Source organism: Priapulus caudatus, unplaced genomic scaffold (assembly GCF_000485595.1).
Source record: "Priapulus caudatus unplaced genomic scaffold, Priapulus_caudatus-5.0.1 Scaffold2999, whole genome shotgun sequence".
Taxonomy (NCBI): Eukaryota; Metazoa; Priapulida; class Priapulimorpha; order Priapulimorphida; family Priapulidae; genus Priapulus; species Priapulus caudatus.
Genome location: NW_014580060.1, coordinates 5,974 through 21,328, shown reverse-complemented (window position 1 = coordinate 21,328; position 15,355 = coordinate 5,974). Strand labels below are relative to the sequence as shown.

At 48.8% G+C, this 15,355-nt stretch overlaps 1 protein-coding gene across 1 annotated transcript; it reads right to left on the bottom strand.

The window, feature by feature from the left end:
• Window positions 1–13,952: 13,952 nt before the first annotated feature.
• Window positions 13,953–14,764, bottom strand: LOC106819225 (symplekin-like; the record flags this gene model as incomplete). The annotated part of the gene is made up of 2 exons (XM_014823873.1): window positions 13,953–14,219; window positions 14,588–14,764. Coding segments are annotated over 2 exons (444 nt in total), but the record flags the coding sequence as incomplete, so codon positions are not given.
• Between the last annotated feature and the right edge of the window lie 591 nt (window positions 14,765–15,355).

Here is a 15,355-nt window from a genome sequence, read left to right as displayed (position 1 = left end):
TGGGTGCGCGTCGCTGCAGCGTCGAGGCTGAACCGCGTGACAGCGGTCGCTTGGAGGACACAATGAGTTCTAACTTCCTGAGGTCGCGGTGTTACGGATCGGTCGCTGTCCGCCGGTGCCAGTGGCCGGGGGGCCGGTCTTGCCGCTCATGAGTGTGTCGACAAAGCAACACAAATCTAGATTTGAAGGCTACGATTCTGCAAATGACAAGAGCGCTATAACAATGAAATACGACAATCTGTTTTTTACTGGGCTCTCGCTTCCACATAGAGTGTTGGTGTTTACACCAGTAGGATGGGGCTGGACTATATACTCAATGAGCGTGGTGCGATGCAGCAGAGTCGTTTGCGCGGTGCCAGCACTACATAGCTCAGCTAAAGGGTTCCAATAGACCACTACAGATTTCCTGCCCTAATGGCAGCTACACACTACAGATATGATTCAGGATCACTTATTTGACCTATCCCCTACTGTTATGATGTATGACTATATAACATAGAATTATTTTATATATTAATATAATAAATTTATTATTATTACTGTCATATGAGTGTTAGGATCTATTTATTCCCAAGCCACCACTCAAGTCATTATTTAGGCGTCATGCTGTTCCCTCCCCAAAGCTGCACCCCTTTATCTGCCGAAAACCCGCTGCTTCACTCACCGAAAACCCTCCAAATTTGACCGAAACCAAATCAACTTTAGATCCATTTTGGTGAAGTCAGAGATAAAACATTTTGCCATTCAACATTCATACTATATTTTGGAAAGCGTGCATAAGCAATAAACAATAATTTCTATAATTACTGGAGTAACGAGAAAGAAATTATAGCTTGAGAGATTGGCACTTAAGTTGAGTTTGTGTCTTGGTCAGAATTGCGCGGGCGGTTCGGCGTGACGTCGTGAGCGCGTCGGCGTGTCGGTGACTAGCGGGTCGGCGGGCGCGGTGCTAAATTGAACACGTGGTCTCTATACCTCGCTCACAACTTGTGTGGCTCCCGCGGATTTTTTTGTAAATCATACGATGCCTGCGACTTTTTTATTATTGCTTTCAGGATCAGAGCCCATGCAGCCGCTGACTATAAGGCTATCACGGGCCCTTTATATTTCAATTCACTGGCAATTATAGCACCTTCTCAATGCTGTTTCTCGGGCGCGAACCTTTGCCGACACCGGCCTGGAGAGTTGGGCCTCACCGAGTATTTTTGGATTTTTATATTTGTATTCTTGGCACGTTTCACGCTCTCTAGTCGCTTGATCGATTGCACGTGTAACTCATGCTTTTAATTTTTGGCATTACGCCTACAATTGATAAAATTTATTTGTTTTCTCGCTCAATTTGAGGCGCCTGTTCACGCCGCGGTTCGGCGATCCGTCTCGCTGCTTGCCTGGTGCGGTTCGCGCGCGCTTGTAAGTGTCGGGCGGCTTCCTAAAGGGCGGGGCGTTGAGTGGTTACGTGTAGTCGGCGCGTAGATAACGAGGTTTCTGGGTGTGCTGGAGCGGTGGGTGGGAGAGCCAAGAAGAACCCGGGTGGTCCGCGGGGTGTGGCGGATTCGCTGAGTTGTGTGGGGTGGCAGGCCAGAGCGTAGTGGCGCACTCTCAGTCGCTGCAGGTGCGGCATCAAGACCTGCCCGCAGACTCGATGCGCGTGGCGTGCGGTGGTTGGCAGACATGTCGAGGAGCCCGTTGGAGGGGCTGGCGGCGGCTCGCCGTGTTGCTCGCCCGGTGCGCGCCACGGGGCCAGTGAGTCTCGAGGACCAGGTTATGTATCGGAGGTGTGACCCGCGCAGGTTCGGCTCTCGCTCCATGCCACGGGTACATTGCAGGCTGTCATCATAGATGTGTCTAGTTGCCGCGGCGGCCGAAGGTGGGGCACCGAGTCACAGACTGAGTGTAGGCGCGTATATTACATTCTAGTGAGCAGGTTATATATACTCCTCAGACTTCTCGGGCCCTTAAGGTGGTCCCGTTCCTACTTTACGGGGACGAACGGTAAACTAACTAAATCTGTAGAATGTGCGAATTCAGCGAGATGACGCGTTTAGGGCGGAAATCTCTGTCAGCAGACTGCTAGGTTAGTACGCGTAGATCAGAGTGGTTCGTTGCAGGGGTTAAATGGTAAGTGACGAGGAAGACGTGGGCAGGATTAGAGTGGCGGCTGTGCTCGGGCGGGCGGTTGCGTCTGGCGATGACGGTGCACCTGTCCTACCGCCTCCTAGCGGATGTCTCGATGTCGCTGGTCGTCACTCGCTCGCGTCCGAGACACTCAAACACAAGGACATCGTCCAAGGTCTGCTGAGAGGGCCGGTCAAGGGTCGACACCGCAACCCGGGAGAGAATTGCTCGTCCGTCGTCATTGGCACAGAGGGGGCGCGCTGACGTGAAGCTCCGGGTCGTGGCGGCCGGGTCGGCAGCCGAACGTCGTGTCCTCCTGTGAACAGGATAGGACGAACGGTGCGCTCCGCTGCTCTACGCCGTGTCTTCCTTCGACGAGATTCCACGGATTGCATCCGTCTGAGCGACATGAGAGCGCGTACCCCCTTTGCATGATCGAGGGCTCGGTCGGTTTTGTACGCGCCTCTTTCGCGCGTACGTTCCGCCGCCGTCGTCGACGTCGCCCACACTTGTTGCCTAAGCCGCAATTTTATAGAACGTCCGTACAACGCAAAAGTCTGATTGGCAGTAGACTCCCTGGTAGAGCTACCGCTCGCGGACAGGTCGCTGGTGTTGTCGCCGTTCGTGTTGGATAGTTTTTTCCGTCGTCGTCACGCGATCTGCGTCCTGCCCCGTCCAAGTGAGGTGTTAGCTCATGTTTGTAGCGCTTCTTGTTCCGCGCGCCACGACAGTCGAATCGCAACGACAACCGGGAGATCGCGTCGATTTTCTGCGTGTACTCCGCCGTCATCGAACACTCGCCACTCCATCGTCCGCGCCAACTCGTGCATTGCCTTTCATCTTTCTTTTCTCTTTCTGCCTGGCCTAGGACGGGGGAGACGGTGCCGAGGGGCGCAGGAGGGTGAAGCAGAAGAGGCAGGAGGAATGAGAGGACTGACTGCAAGAAGACAGCCGGTGCAGCAACAACAAGAGCCCGGGGCTGGCAGAGGTGGCGACGGCGCAGCCTGCAGCATACGCCGGTAAGTGCCAACACGCAGCAACGTACGCGACACATCAACCTCACAAACTCATATAAGTTTCTATTAATTAATCGATTTTTTGCCAGCAGGGAATAGCGAATGCGCCAGCATAGTTAACACGCCGTCAGACGGCACACACCCCCCTAGACCGCACCAGGTGATGTAGCTCTATTCTGTCACCTCTCAGCCTCGCGCGTGTTCACGACACCACAGTTACCCAGGCACCGCTGGCCGCCTTTACCATAGCTACGTTTAATGATATCTACAATTTGAAGACGCAAGCTCTCCTTGCGTAGCATACGACACCGTTCCTACTAGTCTCTAACCGTCTCGCCGCGATTTTCTCCGAACATAGTTAGTTTAATCAGAAGTATTTGGAATTAAAGAATGACTCTCCCGCTTGGCGGTCGTGCTTACGACACGCTCTCCTACCGGCACCAGCAGCAGCCGGATGTGGCCCCAGCGCTCATGCAGCATCAACACTTGGGTTCTGGCGGTCTTCGAAAGCGAAGCCGCCGCCCGCCGCCGCGTTCGTGCCCTCTCCGCTGGGCGCAGGATCACGATCGCAGTAGGGGTCAAGAGAGCGTGGATGGACGGATATTGGACTCCCGCGAGCCGAGCTCGGTTCCACAGGTAACTACTTCCCCGTTGGGTCCCTCGCGTCCGGAAGGTTAAGCAGAATGCTAGGCCTGCCGCAGGAGCTTCCGCGAGAGGGAAGGCCTAGCAGGGAGAGGAAAAGGAGGACGGGAGATCGGATAAGCAGGGCATAGGAAGGAGGGAAGGGAAGAGGAACGGGCGGTAGCAGGCAAGCGAAGGCAGGAGAGGTAGGCAGGCAGACAGGAGGGAAGCGGAAAGAGTCAAGCGAGCGAAAGGCTAGCAGGGAGGGTGAAGTCAGGAAGAGGATGAAGGGAAGGACGAGTGAGATTCCTTTCCGGTTCGTGTTGTCTTCTCTTTGCCCTTTAAAGTCAATTCCTGTGCTCTCGAAGCGTGAGACGCGTTCTCATCCTTGTAAGCCCACCGCCTCACACAGACGATTTTTACAACGATGAAACGCGATGGAAAACGATGAACGATGGAACCGACTGTTGGTTGCGGGGTCCGTGAATATGCCGAGCTGAGGAAACAAACAATCACAATTTGCGTCCAACGCGAGATTTCATGCAATCATACCTATAAGCTGAGGCAGACGCGCCGCCATGCGAATATATAGGATGTTGTCCAGTAGAAATATTACATCAAGCGACTCTGCCATTCTCGCTGTTCAATCTCCTAATAGTGGTTTCGCACACCGCAAGCGACCACCCCCTCATAATCTGGGTCCTCTTCAAATAAGGTCGTTTCAAAAATAAATCATGTATTTTCTTCTATAAGATAATTTTCTCGTCCTGATAAATACAATCAATATCTCAGATTTACAAATGTGATTGCCCGCACGAGCTTACATACCGTTCAGCGTTTTTTCTGTTTCATCGTTTCATACGTATTCAAAGTTGCTAAAAATCGTCTGGTGTGCGCGTTTGGGCCTTATAAGCAGCAGACGAGACAACTGTCTGTTGGGGGATTATCTGTTCTTTGGCTTAATTCGCGAAATAGAATAAGAAGACTGCAGCGAGAATGGACAGTTTAGAGTCCCCTGTGTGAGTAGAGGTTGGCACACGTTTCCGTGTTCTTACGTGCGATGGTATGTATTCTCATGATTTGCCGCTAGATCACGCTGGCCACGAAGAAGCCTTAGAGCAGACCCTCCTACAGCGCCGCGGGACACGCAGTATGGCTATACAAGTTGCTTGTGGTCACCCTTAGACAGCCGTGTCGTGAAGCGTTCTCTAGTATCGCATCGAAATGCTACGAGAGAACAACGACTACATGACAAAACTAGGATAAAATCTTGCCGTTCAGAAAACAAGGTGGAATTGATGAGGTGGGCCGTATGCTGTAGCTGAGGCGTCTCTCTACTCTGCTTTCGGCGCCTGCTGGTCACTGGCTGAATCTGGCGTGAATTGTAGTGGACATGTTTTAGGTTATTTTGCTTCTATAATGATCGTTATCATATGACAGTTGTGTCCCTTGCTCCAGTGAGCCTGTGCATTGAGTTTCTAGCTGCTCGGGTACTTGTTTTCATGTAAGTAAGTGTGAACTGCGTGTGGTGGCAAGGGATTGTGATAGCATGCAGAAACATCCGCTCGCCAAGGGACACGATGTAGCGCGTGACGCGCGTCGTACTGTGCGTGTTGTATGTACTGTCATGATTAATAGAAATTTGTTTGGTTATGTTAACGTCTTTAGATTGGCGTATTCTGTTCTAGCGTTTCCCTCTCTCTCTTTTCCTCCCCTCCCTCTACACCCTCAAACTCCTTCTCTGGTTCTGAGGAAGTAATCTCACCTCCTCCTTTCTCTTATTATCAGATCCATCTGACCGATATCAGAACTCGTGATATAGTTTGTCGAAAGCGACATCACCTAAGATGCGTGTGTCATGATCGTGCGTCGGCCATCGTCCTTGTCCGTACGTGCCCATCTCCATTTCCCTTAAGGAAGTCTTATCTATCGCTGTCAATCACAGGCTTTCGGCCACCAATAATCTTTATCCCGCTTGACGTACGGTCACGATATTACGGGAATCGGACCGCCGTACTTTTTTGATAATACCGCTGGGCCCGATCGTTTTGACACGCCGTGACTGCCTCAAGGGATAGAATCACAAATTTTATGTTCCCCTATTTCGCGGATGCTTACAAAGCCGTGTAAATGCTACTTCTCTTTTCCTCCTAGTCTGGCTCAAGGCGCCTGTTGTCGGTAGGTGTCAATGATTCCTGTGCAAGAGGGGGAATAGATTGCCCTTAACTTTAAAGAGATTTAGGCACTAACGTAGGATGGATAATTCGTGAAGATTGCGCACCGGGCACAAATCTTAATGGCCGTCGACCTATGCTCTTGAATATTCTGAGGGTGGAGACTAATTGTGGATTCTTAGGGCCAAGGGATTCAACCGGTTGTTGTATATGGTGACAAGCGAAACGCTCAACTCAACCGCAGGTGCAAATTTGGGAGTTGTAGATCAGCGAGAGTCAAGAATGCTCGAGCGTGCGAGGAAAGGGTCAGGATGATTAGAACAGATTCTTCTGAGGACATGGCCTAATGCGACAGTGACAAAACATTATGTTTATTTCAGGCGGGCAACTGTGACTGACTCCATTATAGTCACCCTTTATCCGATTCCTAGGACCATGGAATGATGACTAATTTTCGCACGTAGACGTGAGCTTGGCGAGCAGCAGTACCAAGACCAGCCAGTCGATCGTTGTCGCTTTCCGAAAATAGAGTGTCTGATAACGTTTTGACCCTTAAGAGGAGGGTTAACATGGACTCTCCTGAAACTGCCTCAGATGATCAGTCGACAGTGTTGTTTCATATTCATGGCAACATTTCATTCTATGTAACCAATAAGGCCTACGATAGGTTGATAAAACCGAACGTTCCTACTCACCTCTGGTATGTACTGAAAGGAGTGCGCGGTGATCGAATCCTACTGAATTTTTTTATATATTTCACCTGCGTGATTCTCTCGTCTGTGTGCCTTCTATCTTTACTCCAGGGATTATCAGCTATTCGTTTTATGCCAATTGAATAGTCTATAATAAAAGATTTACCATTAATTTTATTTTACAACAATCTTCATACACAACAAATAATATATCATTGTACAATGACACTTAATTAATTTAGTTATTTTAGTCTAACTAAGGGCATTGGAGGCGGTACAACCTGCACCAGAAAGCAGGCATTTACAGGGCACGTGGCGCATTTATTCATGATAACATATAACCCAATATTGGCTGGTTTAGGAAAAGGGTAATAGGGCAAGTGTAAATACAGCGGTTATCGATTGAATGCGTGAAATCGCCAACTAGATGTTACGCAATAACTCGCGAATCATCGTATATCTGCAATTCCTAACTCAACCGGTATGTCACTAGATCTGTCTATTAGGGACGATTATATATTACGGTGTGAATGATAAGATGAACCGGTTATGCTGGTCATAGCGACGACACTAGCATGATATGAGCGCCCAGACCGCCTCTTCGCCGGCTCCTCGTGTAGGTGCAGTTGTTCTCTTCTCTCATTTTCGCCTCTTACCATACACTCGCGCTCTCCTCTCTATCTCTCTCTCGAACTACCTCGACTCTCTATGCTCGCGCAACATCTTTTCAGCTCTCCTACCTTCGCTATGATCTTCGCGTTTGACGCTTACCTTCTCTCTCTTCCTCTTCCTTACACATGTCATCTATACTCTCTCTCCAAGAAGAAGACGTGACTCTGTCTACAACTCTTATTCTCGGGCATGCATCTCTTAGTCTCAAATGCAATCCCGGAATACTAGCTCACTTTTGCTATCCTCTGCTCCTGCTTATACTCACCGATCGCCTCGCCCTTCCTAGCTGTCGTCTTCTCTTTCGCATCATGTACATGATCTCATCACTTCGTCTACTCTATTAACTATGGTCCTCTCAACCTCTGGCGCGCATTGTTACTTCACAAGCTCTTAACTTCTTGCTCTCGCTTGATCTCTCACTCCCATATTCTTCTACATGACGGTGCCTATTTAGTTTCGCGATAACCATATCCTGAGCCCTCAGACCTTATACATTCTAATCCTCCAAGATAGTCTTGACTCTCTCCCTCTCACTATCACGCACCACTCGAGCGGAAGTGCAGCTTGGCAAGAGTGGCTTGCCCCGAGTCATTCTTTCCCACATTCATTCGACGCAACAAGATTATATTGATTTTCAGACCAACACATTTGTTGGGCGGATTCTTGTTGGCGTGCCAACCGGGGAGCATACCTCTCCTTGGCGGAGTTTAGGAGAATCAGGTGGCCCGTTCATTTGTTGCCCTAGGCTGGTCCAACAACTCTTTGTTGCAAAAAACAGGTGATAGTTATCGAGAATATGAACACTAAAAGAACCTTATTGAGTCTATAGTGATCATGATTTTGTTTTTGTCAGATTCGAAGTTTTTTATATAGATAGCATTTTGAGGATAAGTTTGCTCGCTTTACTCTATTTAGTAGTCTCATTACAAGAGTTGATATTTTCTGTAAGTTATATGAGAGAAGCAACATAGGGTAATTTCTGCCTCGGCTCAGTGTGGTCGGTAAGTATATGGGTGAGTGCTATATTAGTCCGTGATAGCGTAGTCTCGGCGCCATCTAGTCGCCCTAACAGTGACTGTAATAGAATTTTAAACGTTCGCTTCATATATTCTTACAGAATTGATTCTTATTACTGGTCTACTTGCCACTGCAAGTTCTACACCTCATATTTATCATACTTATCTCGCCTACATAATACACAAGATTTGTAATAAAAGATCATGAGGCAGAGGATTGTCACTAGTATGACTTCGGTTGATCATCATCTTCAGTCTCATTAATTTCCTCTCACGTCCATTGCTTCCCGTTGTTGTGGTATGAGAAAGAAATATGGGCATGAGGTACTTGGCATCGCATACATGTAAACGTGATGAAAAATTTTTTCAAGGGCAGCAGATTTTTGGAGAAGTCATAATTTACTTCAAATTGATCATAAACACCCTTTTCCATTGATAGGATTTAAAATTTAAAAAATGGCCCTTGCGATATTGTGGGTCCGCTTCCAATTTGTGCGCTTGAATCAGGTTGAGTCTAGGATAACATCCATCAATGATTGTACCTTGGAGATTTTGGAATGGATATGGGTTTCCTGCATTACACCCAATTATGACCTTGGTAAAAGAAAAATTGGCATGTGAATATCCGATGGGGTCCTGGGCAGTTATCGTGGTCCTATTTAGAAGAGGGCTGATTAGACGAGGGGCCAACGTAGTGGATGCCCATAATTTTGCAACAGAGGTTACCCATTGAACGAATGCCTCCAAGATAGTATTTTCATTGCTTACAAGTCATGTTTTGCCGTTATGCCTCGGGACAGGAAGTGAACAACAAAATACTTAGGATCGGGGAAGTTTTTGGCCAACGCATAATGCATGGCATCACATTAACTCTCTTACATAGTACGCCAACCGTTTGTGACTCTCCACTGACACTCTCATATTTGAGAAGGGACAAAATGACGGCTGATGCGTGGCGAAAGCGCGCTGGATTTAATTTTGCCAAACATAAGAACTCTGGAAACCAACCCTCAATAGAGGACTTGGACTTTATGGAACGCGCGTCTGCCATCCGTGAGAGAGATTTGCTCCCATAGCTGTATAGTCTCGTCGGGTGCTGGCCAAGCCGCGCCGATATAAAGTACGCGTGACTGAAGTAAAGTATTTAGATGCTACGGAACTTGTCTTAAAGTGTATTTCCGCGAGAAGGATGTGGCTCCTCGGACAGTGTCATAGTTGACACTACATAGTGCGACTATCGTGGGTCGAGTACTTCTCATTTTTACTATAATGTTAAAAAAAACCACAGTAAAACTAAGTACAAACAAAGTACAATAAAACCGATAAAAAATCATGAACTCTAGACTCAAATAAGGTTTTGCTGTATATTCGTACATTAGCGGGAAGAGTTGGACCCAGTGGGCAACCCTGTCCCGTCCCGTTGCGGCGCTCCTGTGGGAGATGGGGGGTAACAATTAATGCTGCTATCGCAGGTGCGTGGAGTGAGGGAGAGGAGTCAAATGAGGGCATTAGGGTAGGGCGGGAGAATCGTAGGGCAACTGACTGACCGATTAAGAAGAGGGTAGCTGACGAGGAGCGGAGATACATGATGGTGGAGAGAATATACAGACATGATGATGACGATGTTTAGGGCAGAGGAGAGGAGAGACAGAGCGAGAGAACGATTAGAGGAGGGAGGCGACGGCGATAATGGGGCAGATGAGAAGGGCTAGAGGGTGGGACGCGGGAAGCGTCGTAAGTAGCGCTCGCGCAGAGGTATCGCGAGATGCTATGTACATGGTGTAATGGAGTAGCCAGTGCAGGATATGGCCGCTAGAGGGAGAAAGCAGATCGCGGGAGTCTTAAAGGTGAAACAGATTGCCAGAAGACGATGGACGAGTATTCGAGAGATGATGATGAGAGAGAGAGCCCATGGTGTGGGTAGCGCGAAAATTAGAGAGCTATGAAACACACAGAGAACGCCTGTGAGCGCTCTTGTTGTTATCTGGCGCCTTCACTGTTGCTACGGTTAATTAGATTTTCGTAACACCCCTTTTAAAGTCGTGGTAGTGACACCTTTGTTAGGTGCAGATATGCGTCGATACGCGCTAGTCGCGTACTACATCATTGGCTACGCGACACTATAACATAGGTGGAGAAATCTACGTGCGGCATAACTACCTTTGTCTAATCTCCATTGAATGTTTTCTAAAACTCACACATTAGTCCTGCTGCTGACTTCTGTGATAACTGACTGTTGATGGATCCGAGCGTTAGATGATCTCTGGTCCTGATTGGAGAAATAGAGGCTTTGAGTTGATCTGTTGATAACAAAAATTATTTGTTGCTTATAAGTAAATATTATAGATAAGAATAAATTATATTGTGTAGATGAAATAGTGTTGGCCATTAATTGGAAACATTTTCAGTCGTATGACGGCATTTGTGAAAAGATAAAGAATAGGTCATAAATTAACAAGAAGCCTAGGTGGTCAGATATAGATACGATCAGATCGCTGTCACTTCGCACTCACGCAGATCCGGTAATGTGAAGATCCGTTTGCCTCATTTCTCGAGGGCACTCATTTCTAGTGTCCGGCTATATATAGGTGATTTTGATAGATTATGATTTTCTCGCCATGAACTCTATGACAACAACTGTGACGGCATTGAGGCGTCCAGGCAATCCATCGTTTAACCCTCCTTCTTAAGGCGTCAAAAACGTTATCAACCAACTTACTCTTCGTCACGTCAGTGAAGCCACATTTCGATGCCGTCCATTCAATAAGCTGATAAAAATGGTAGGTCAGCGCTGAAAACACAAAAGTCAGTTTCACGTGTCCATTAGGCCATGTCCTCAGGAAAATGTCCTCATATCTGACCCTATTCCCACTGCCCTCCTTGACTGTGACCTCAAATTTTTGCACTGACGTGATGGGTTTTCCTGCCATGCACACGTAACACGTAATATTAAGAGATTAGGTCGAGCATTGAAATTGTGCACGCAATTCCGTATTTCCTCCTATCCTTAAGTTAAAGGGGAAATATCTCCCCCTCTGTTTACACATTCTTTGACCTTCGACACCTCGACCCAAATTTGGTTCATCCCGAGGCCTTTTCACGATCCCCCCCGAGTCCCGCAATATCGCTGACTACTCAAGCGCGTTAGATTTGTGGCCGCCCCCCGCCCCCCCCCCCCCCCCCCCCCCCCCCCCCCCCCCCCCCCGCCCCCCCGCCCCCCCCCAAACTGTTGACGCCACGCGACGGACGGCACGGATGCACGCCACCGATCATGCATTCTACAAGCTACATCTGACTCACGTCAGTATGAGCTAAAAGAGGGGGTGAGATACACGCAACAAGGAGCCGTAGGGTGTGAGGGAGGGAACGAGAGGGGTAAAAGCTAGACCGAATTAGCCAATCTTTAAGACGTTAAATCAAAACAATTTCTTTATTATCCATACATACAAACCACAATCGCACGTCACTCGCGCCATCTGCCTTCGCTGCTGCTGCCTTCTACTGCCACCCACGCAGTCACTACTACATGTTTTACATCGCCGTAAACTCTCACTCACTGAGCACTGTCATGAATCGTAACATAACCCTCATTCACCCACCTCAGCACAGCTCGAAGCGTAGTGAGAGGTCTCTCAGCGTCTCTCATCGTTGTTCGGTCGCAGGTTTTCACGTGCCATTGTCTCTCGGCATCGATTGCTTCACTCGATCGCGACCACTATATTCTAGCGGCCGCGGTCGTTGGAGTCTGTCTATTCTTCGTGCAGAAAAAATACATGCGCACACGAACCCGAACGTGTGCACTCTCGCACACATGGACTCTCTCTCTCTCTCTCTCTCTTTCCGAACGGAACTTCCCCCAACGACAGTTTTCTCGTCGCTGCTTAAGGCCACGCCACACCAGGACGATTTTTACAACGATTGAAAACGATGAACGATGAACGATGAAACGATGTAGGTGTGCGGGGTCATTGCTAGACGATTTTAGTTTTAGTCGGACGATAATTTTCCAAATCAAACATGTTGATTTTGCGAACGATTATTTGGACGGCCGATTGTTGTGGTGTGCGCGTGACCTTGGAAGATTTGAACAGCCGTGGTGCGAGTGGCTGTGTAAATTTTCCACACTCAATTCGCATTGCTTTCGCTTGATTGTTCGCTTGGACGGCATTGTATTTTTTTCTCAGCTCGATATTCAGGCCCCGTTGCACACCATCGTTTCATCGTTTCATCGTTCTCAATCGTTTCATCGTTTGTAAAAATCGTCTGGTGTGCGTGAGGATGTGGGCTTTACAAGGATGATAACGCGTCTCACCTCGAGAGCATGAGGAAATTACTTTAAAGCAAAGAGAGACAACGACGACGGAAAGGAATCTCACCTTTCTTTCCCTTCTTCCTCTTCCTACTTCCCCTCCCTGCTACCTCTCCCTCCTTCCTCTTTCCCTTCCCTCCTTCCTTGCCCTGCTACCTCTTCCCTCCTTCCTTGCCCTGCTACCCCTTCCTCTTTCCCTTCCCTCCTTCCTTGCCCTGCTACCTCTCCCTCCTTCCTCTTTCCTCTCCCTGCTAGCTCTTCCTGCGGAAGCTCCTGCGGGCAGGCTGCTTCCTCTCCTTCGGCGCGGGGACCACCGCCGGCTCCTCCTCCGTCTCCCGCTCCTCCTCGATCTGATCCTCCAGCGGAGGGCCGACGGGCGCGGCGGCGGCTTCCTTCGACGTCGATGGCAGTTTGATGCTGATGAGCGCTGGGGCAGCATCCGCTGCTGCTGGTGCCTGGAAGCGTGTCGTAACACGCAAGTTTCTTAATTAATATCATTAACTAACTAGCTGATGGTGGCGGCGGCGGTGCTTGGGAACGTGTCGTAGCACGCAAGTTTCTTAATTAATATCATTAACTAGCTGATGGTGGCGGCGGCGGTGCCTGGGAACGTGTCGTAACACGCGCAGCTGAGGTGACAGAATAGAGCTACACCAGGGTGCGCTAGCTGGTGCCGTCTACGCGTGTTAACTATGCGTGCATTCGCTTTCCTGCTGGCAAAAAATCGAGTTAATTAAATAAACTTAATAGAGTTTGTGAGGTTGAGTGTCGCGTACGTTGGCGCGTGTTGCACTTACCGGCGTAGCTGCAGCTGCGGTCGCCTCTGCCGCCCCCGCGTCTTGTTGTTGCTCACCGGCTGTCTTCTTTGCATCAGTCTCCATCTCCTCCTCCTCTTCCTGCTTCACCCCTTCCTGCGCCTCCTCCACCTCCTCCCCCGTCCTAGCCAGGCAGAATGAGAAAAGAAAGATGAAGGCAATGCACGATGCGCGACGATGGAGCGATTTCGAACGGCGGAGTAAACGCAGAAAATCGACGCGATTTCGGGTCGTTGCGCTTCGACTGTCGTGCGCGCGGAACAAGAAGGCGCTACAAACATGAGCTAAACCTCACTACGCAGACGCATCGCTGACACGACGGAAAAAACCTATCCAAACACGAACGCGACAACACTCGACCTGTCCCCGCGGACGGGTAGCTCTACCAGGGAGTCTACCCAATCAGATTTGCGTTACGGACGTTCTAAAAATGCGGCTTAGCAACTAAGTGTGGCGACGTCGACGACGCGGCGAAACGTACGCGCGAAAGAGGCGCGTACAAACCGACCGAGCTCGATCAATCTAAGGGGGGTACGCGCTCTCATGTCGCTCAAACGGATGCATCCGTGGAATCTCGTCGCAAGGAAAGACACGGCTAGACAGCGAGCGCACCTTCGCCTCCTGCTTCACGAGGACGACGTCGGCTGCCGACACCGCCACGACTCCCGGCAGCTTCACGTCAGCGGCGCCCTCTGTTGCCATGACGACGACGAGCTTCTCCGGGTGCGGTTCGACCTTGACCGGCTCCTTCTCTAGAACCTTGACGATGTCCTTGTTGAGGTGGTCTCGCTGAATAACAGACATGAGGACAATGTAGACGTAGACATAGGTGATAGACGACACCACACCCCCTCTATCCTGACTCCTTCCTCGTCCACTTACGATTTAACTCTCTAACATTATTTACTCACTAACCTAATTCTCTGACATAATTTCCTCCCTAATATTGTGAATTGAATTTAAATTATTATTTTATTTCCTCCCTAAAGTTAAAGAGAGAGATTAGCCTAGAATTCAAGAGTATATTATACCTGTTGCATAAGAAATTTTATATACCTACATATTTGTTATGGTGACACCTAGACACATCTATGATGACACCTGCATGTACCTGGCAGTGACACCAGCACGTACCTGGGGGTGACACCTGTACATACCTGGTGGTCGGTGAATGACTGGACGTGGCGCAGCAGCGGCAGCCGCACCTCAGGGCTGATCTTGAACACGTCAGCTAGCTGCTCTGCGGGCAGTTCGAGCCGCACCTGCAGCGACTGTGGCATCGTCTGCTGGCAGCACTTTACGAATCCCACCCACACCTTCTTCTGCTTCCACACCTGTACAACAATATGAACTGTTATCACCTCACTAACCCTAACACTAACCCTTTTAGAGGCGCCGAACCTTAACGAAACCCGCTGCTCACTCGCCGAACCCCTCAAATTTGACAAAAACAAATAAATTTTAATCAATTTTAGGTAATCCAAAAATAAAACATATTACATCAACATTCAAGACTATATTTGGAAAGCGTGCAAAGAATGAACAAAAATAAAAAATCCAAAATATTCGGGACCAATCGTCAGGGGTTCGCAAACAGGGTCCTCCGAACAACGCATTTTAAAAATTTTGCTAGTACCATTGCATTGCATTGAATATAAAGCGGGCCCGTGACTAGGCTTTTATATCAGACGCTGGCATGGGCTACCTGACGCTAAACACGAATAAATAAAGAATATCGCAGGCATTCGTATGAGTTTACCGCAAATCCCGCCACAGAATCGTGAGGGGTTAGGACATGACTTCTTTAACCGTTTTTAAAGAGGCGCCCGAACCCTAACACACAGAAACCCGCTGCTCACGTCACTCGAACCCCTCAATTTGACAACAAACAAAATCATTTAATCAATTTTAGTATACCCCTTAGC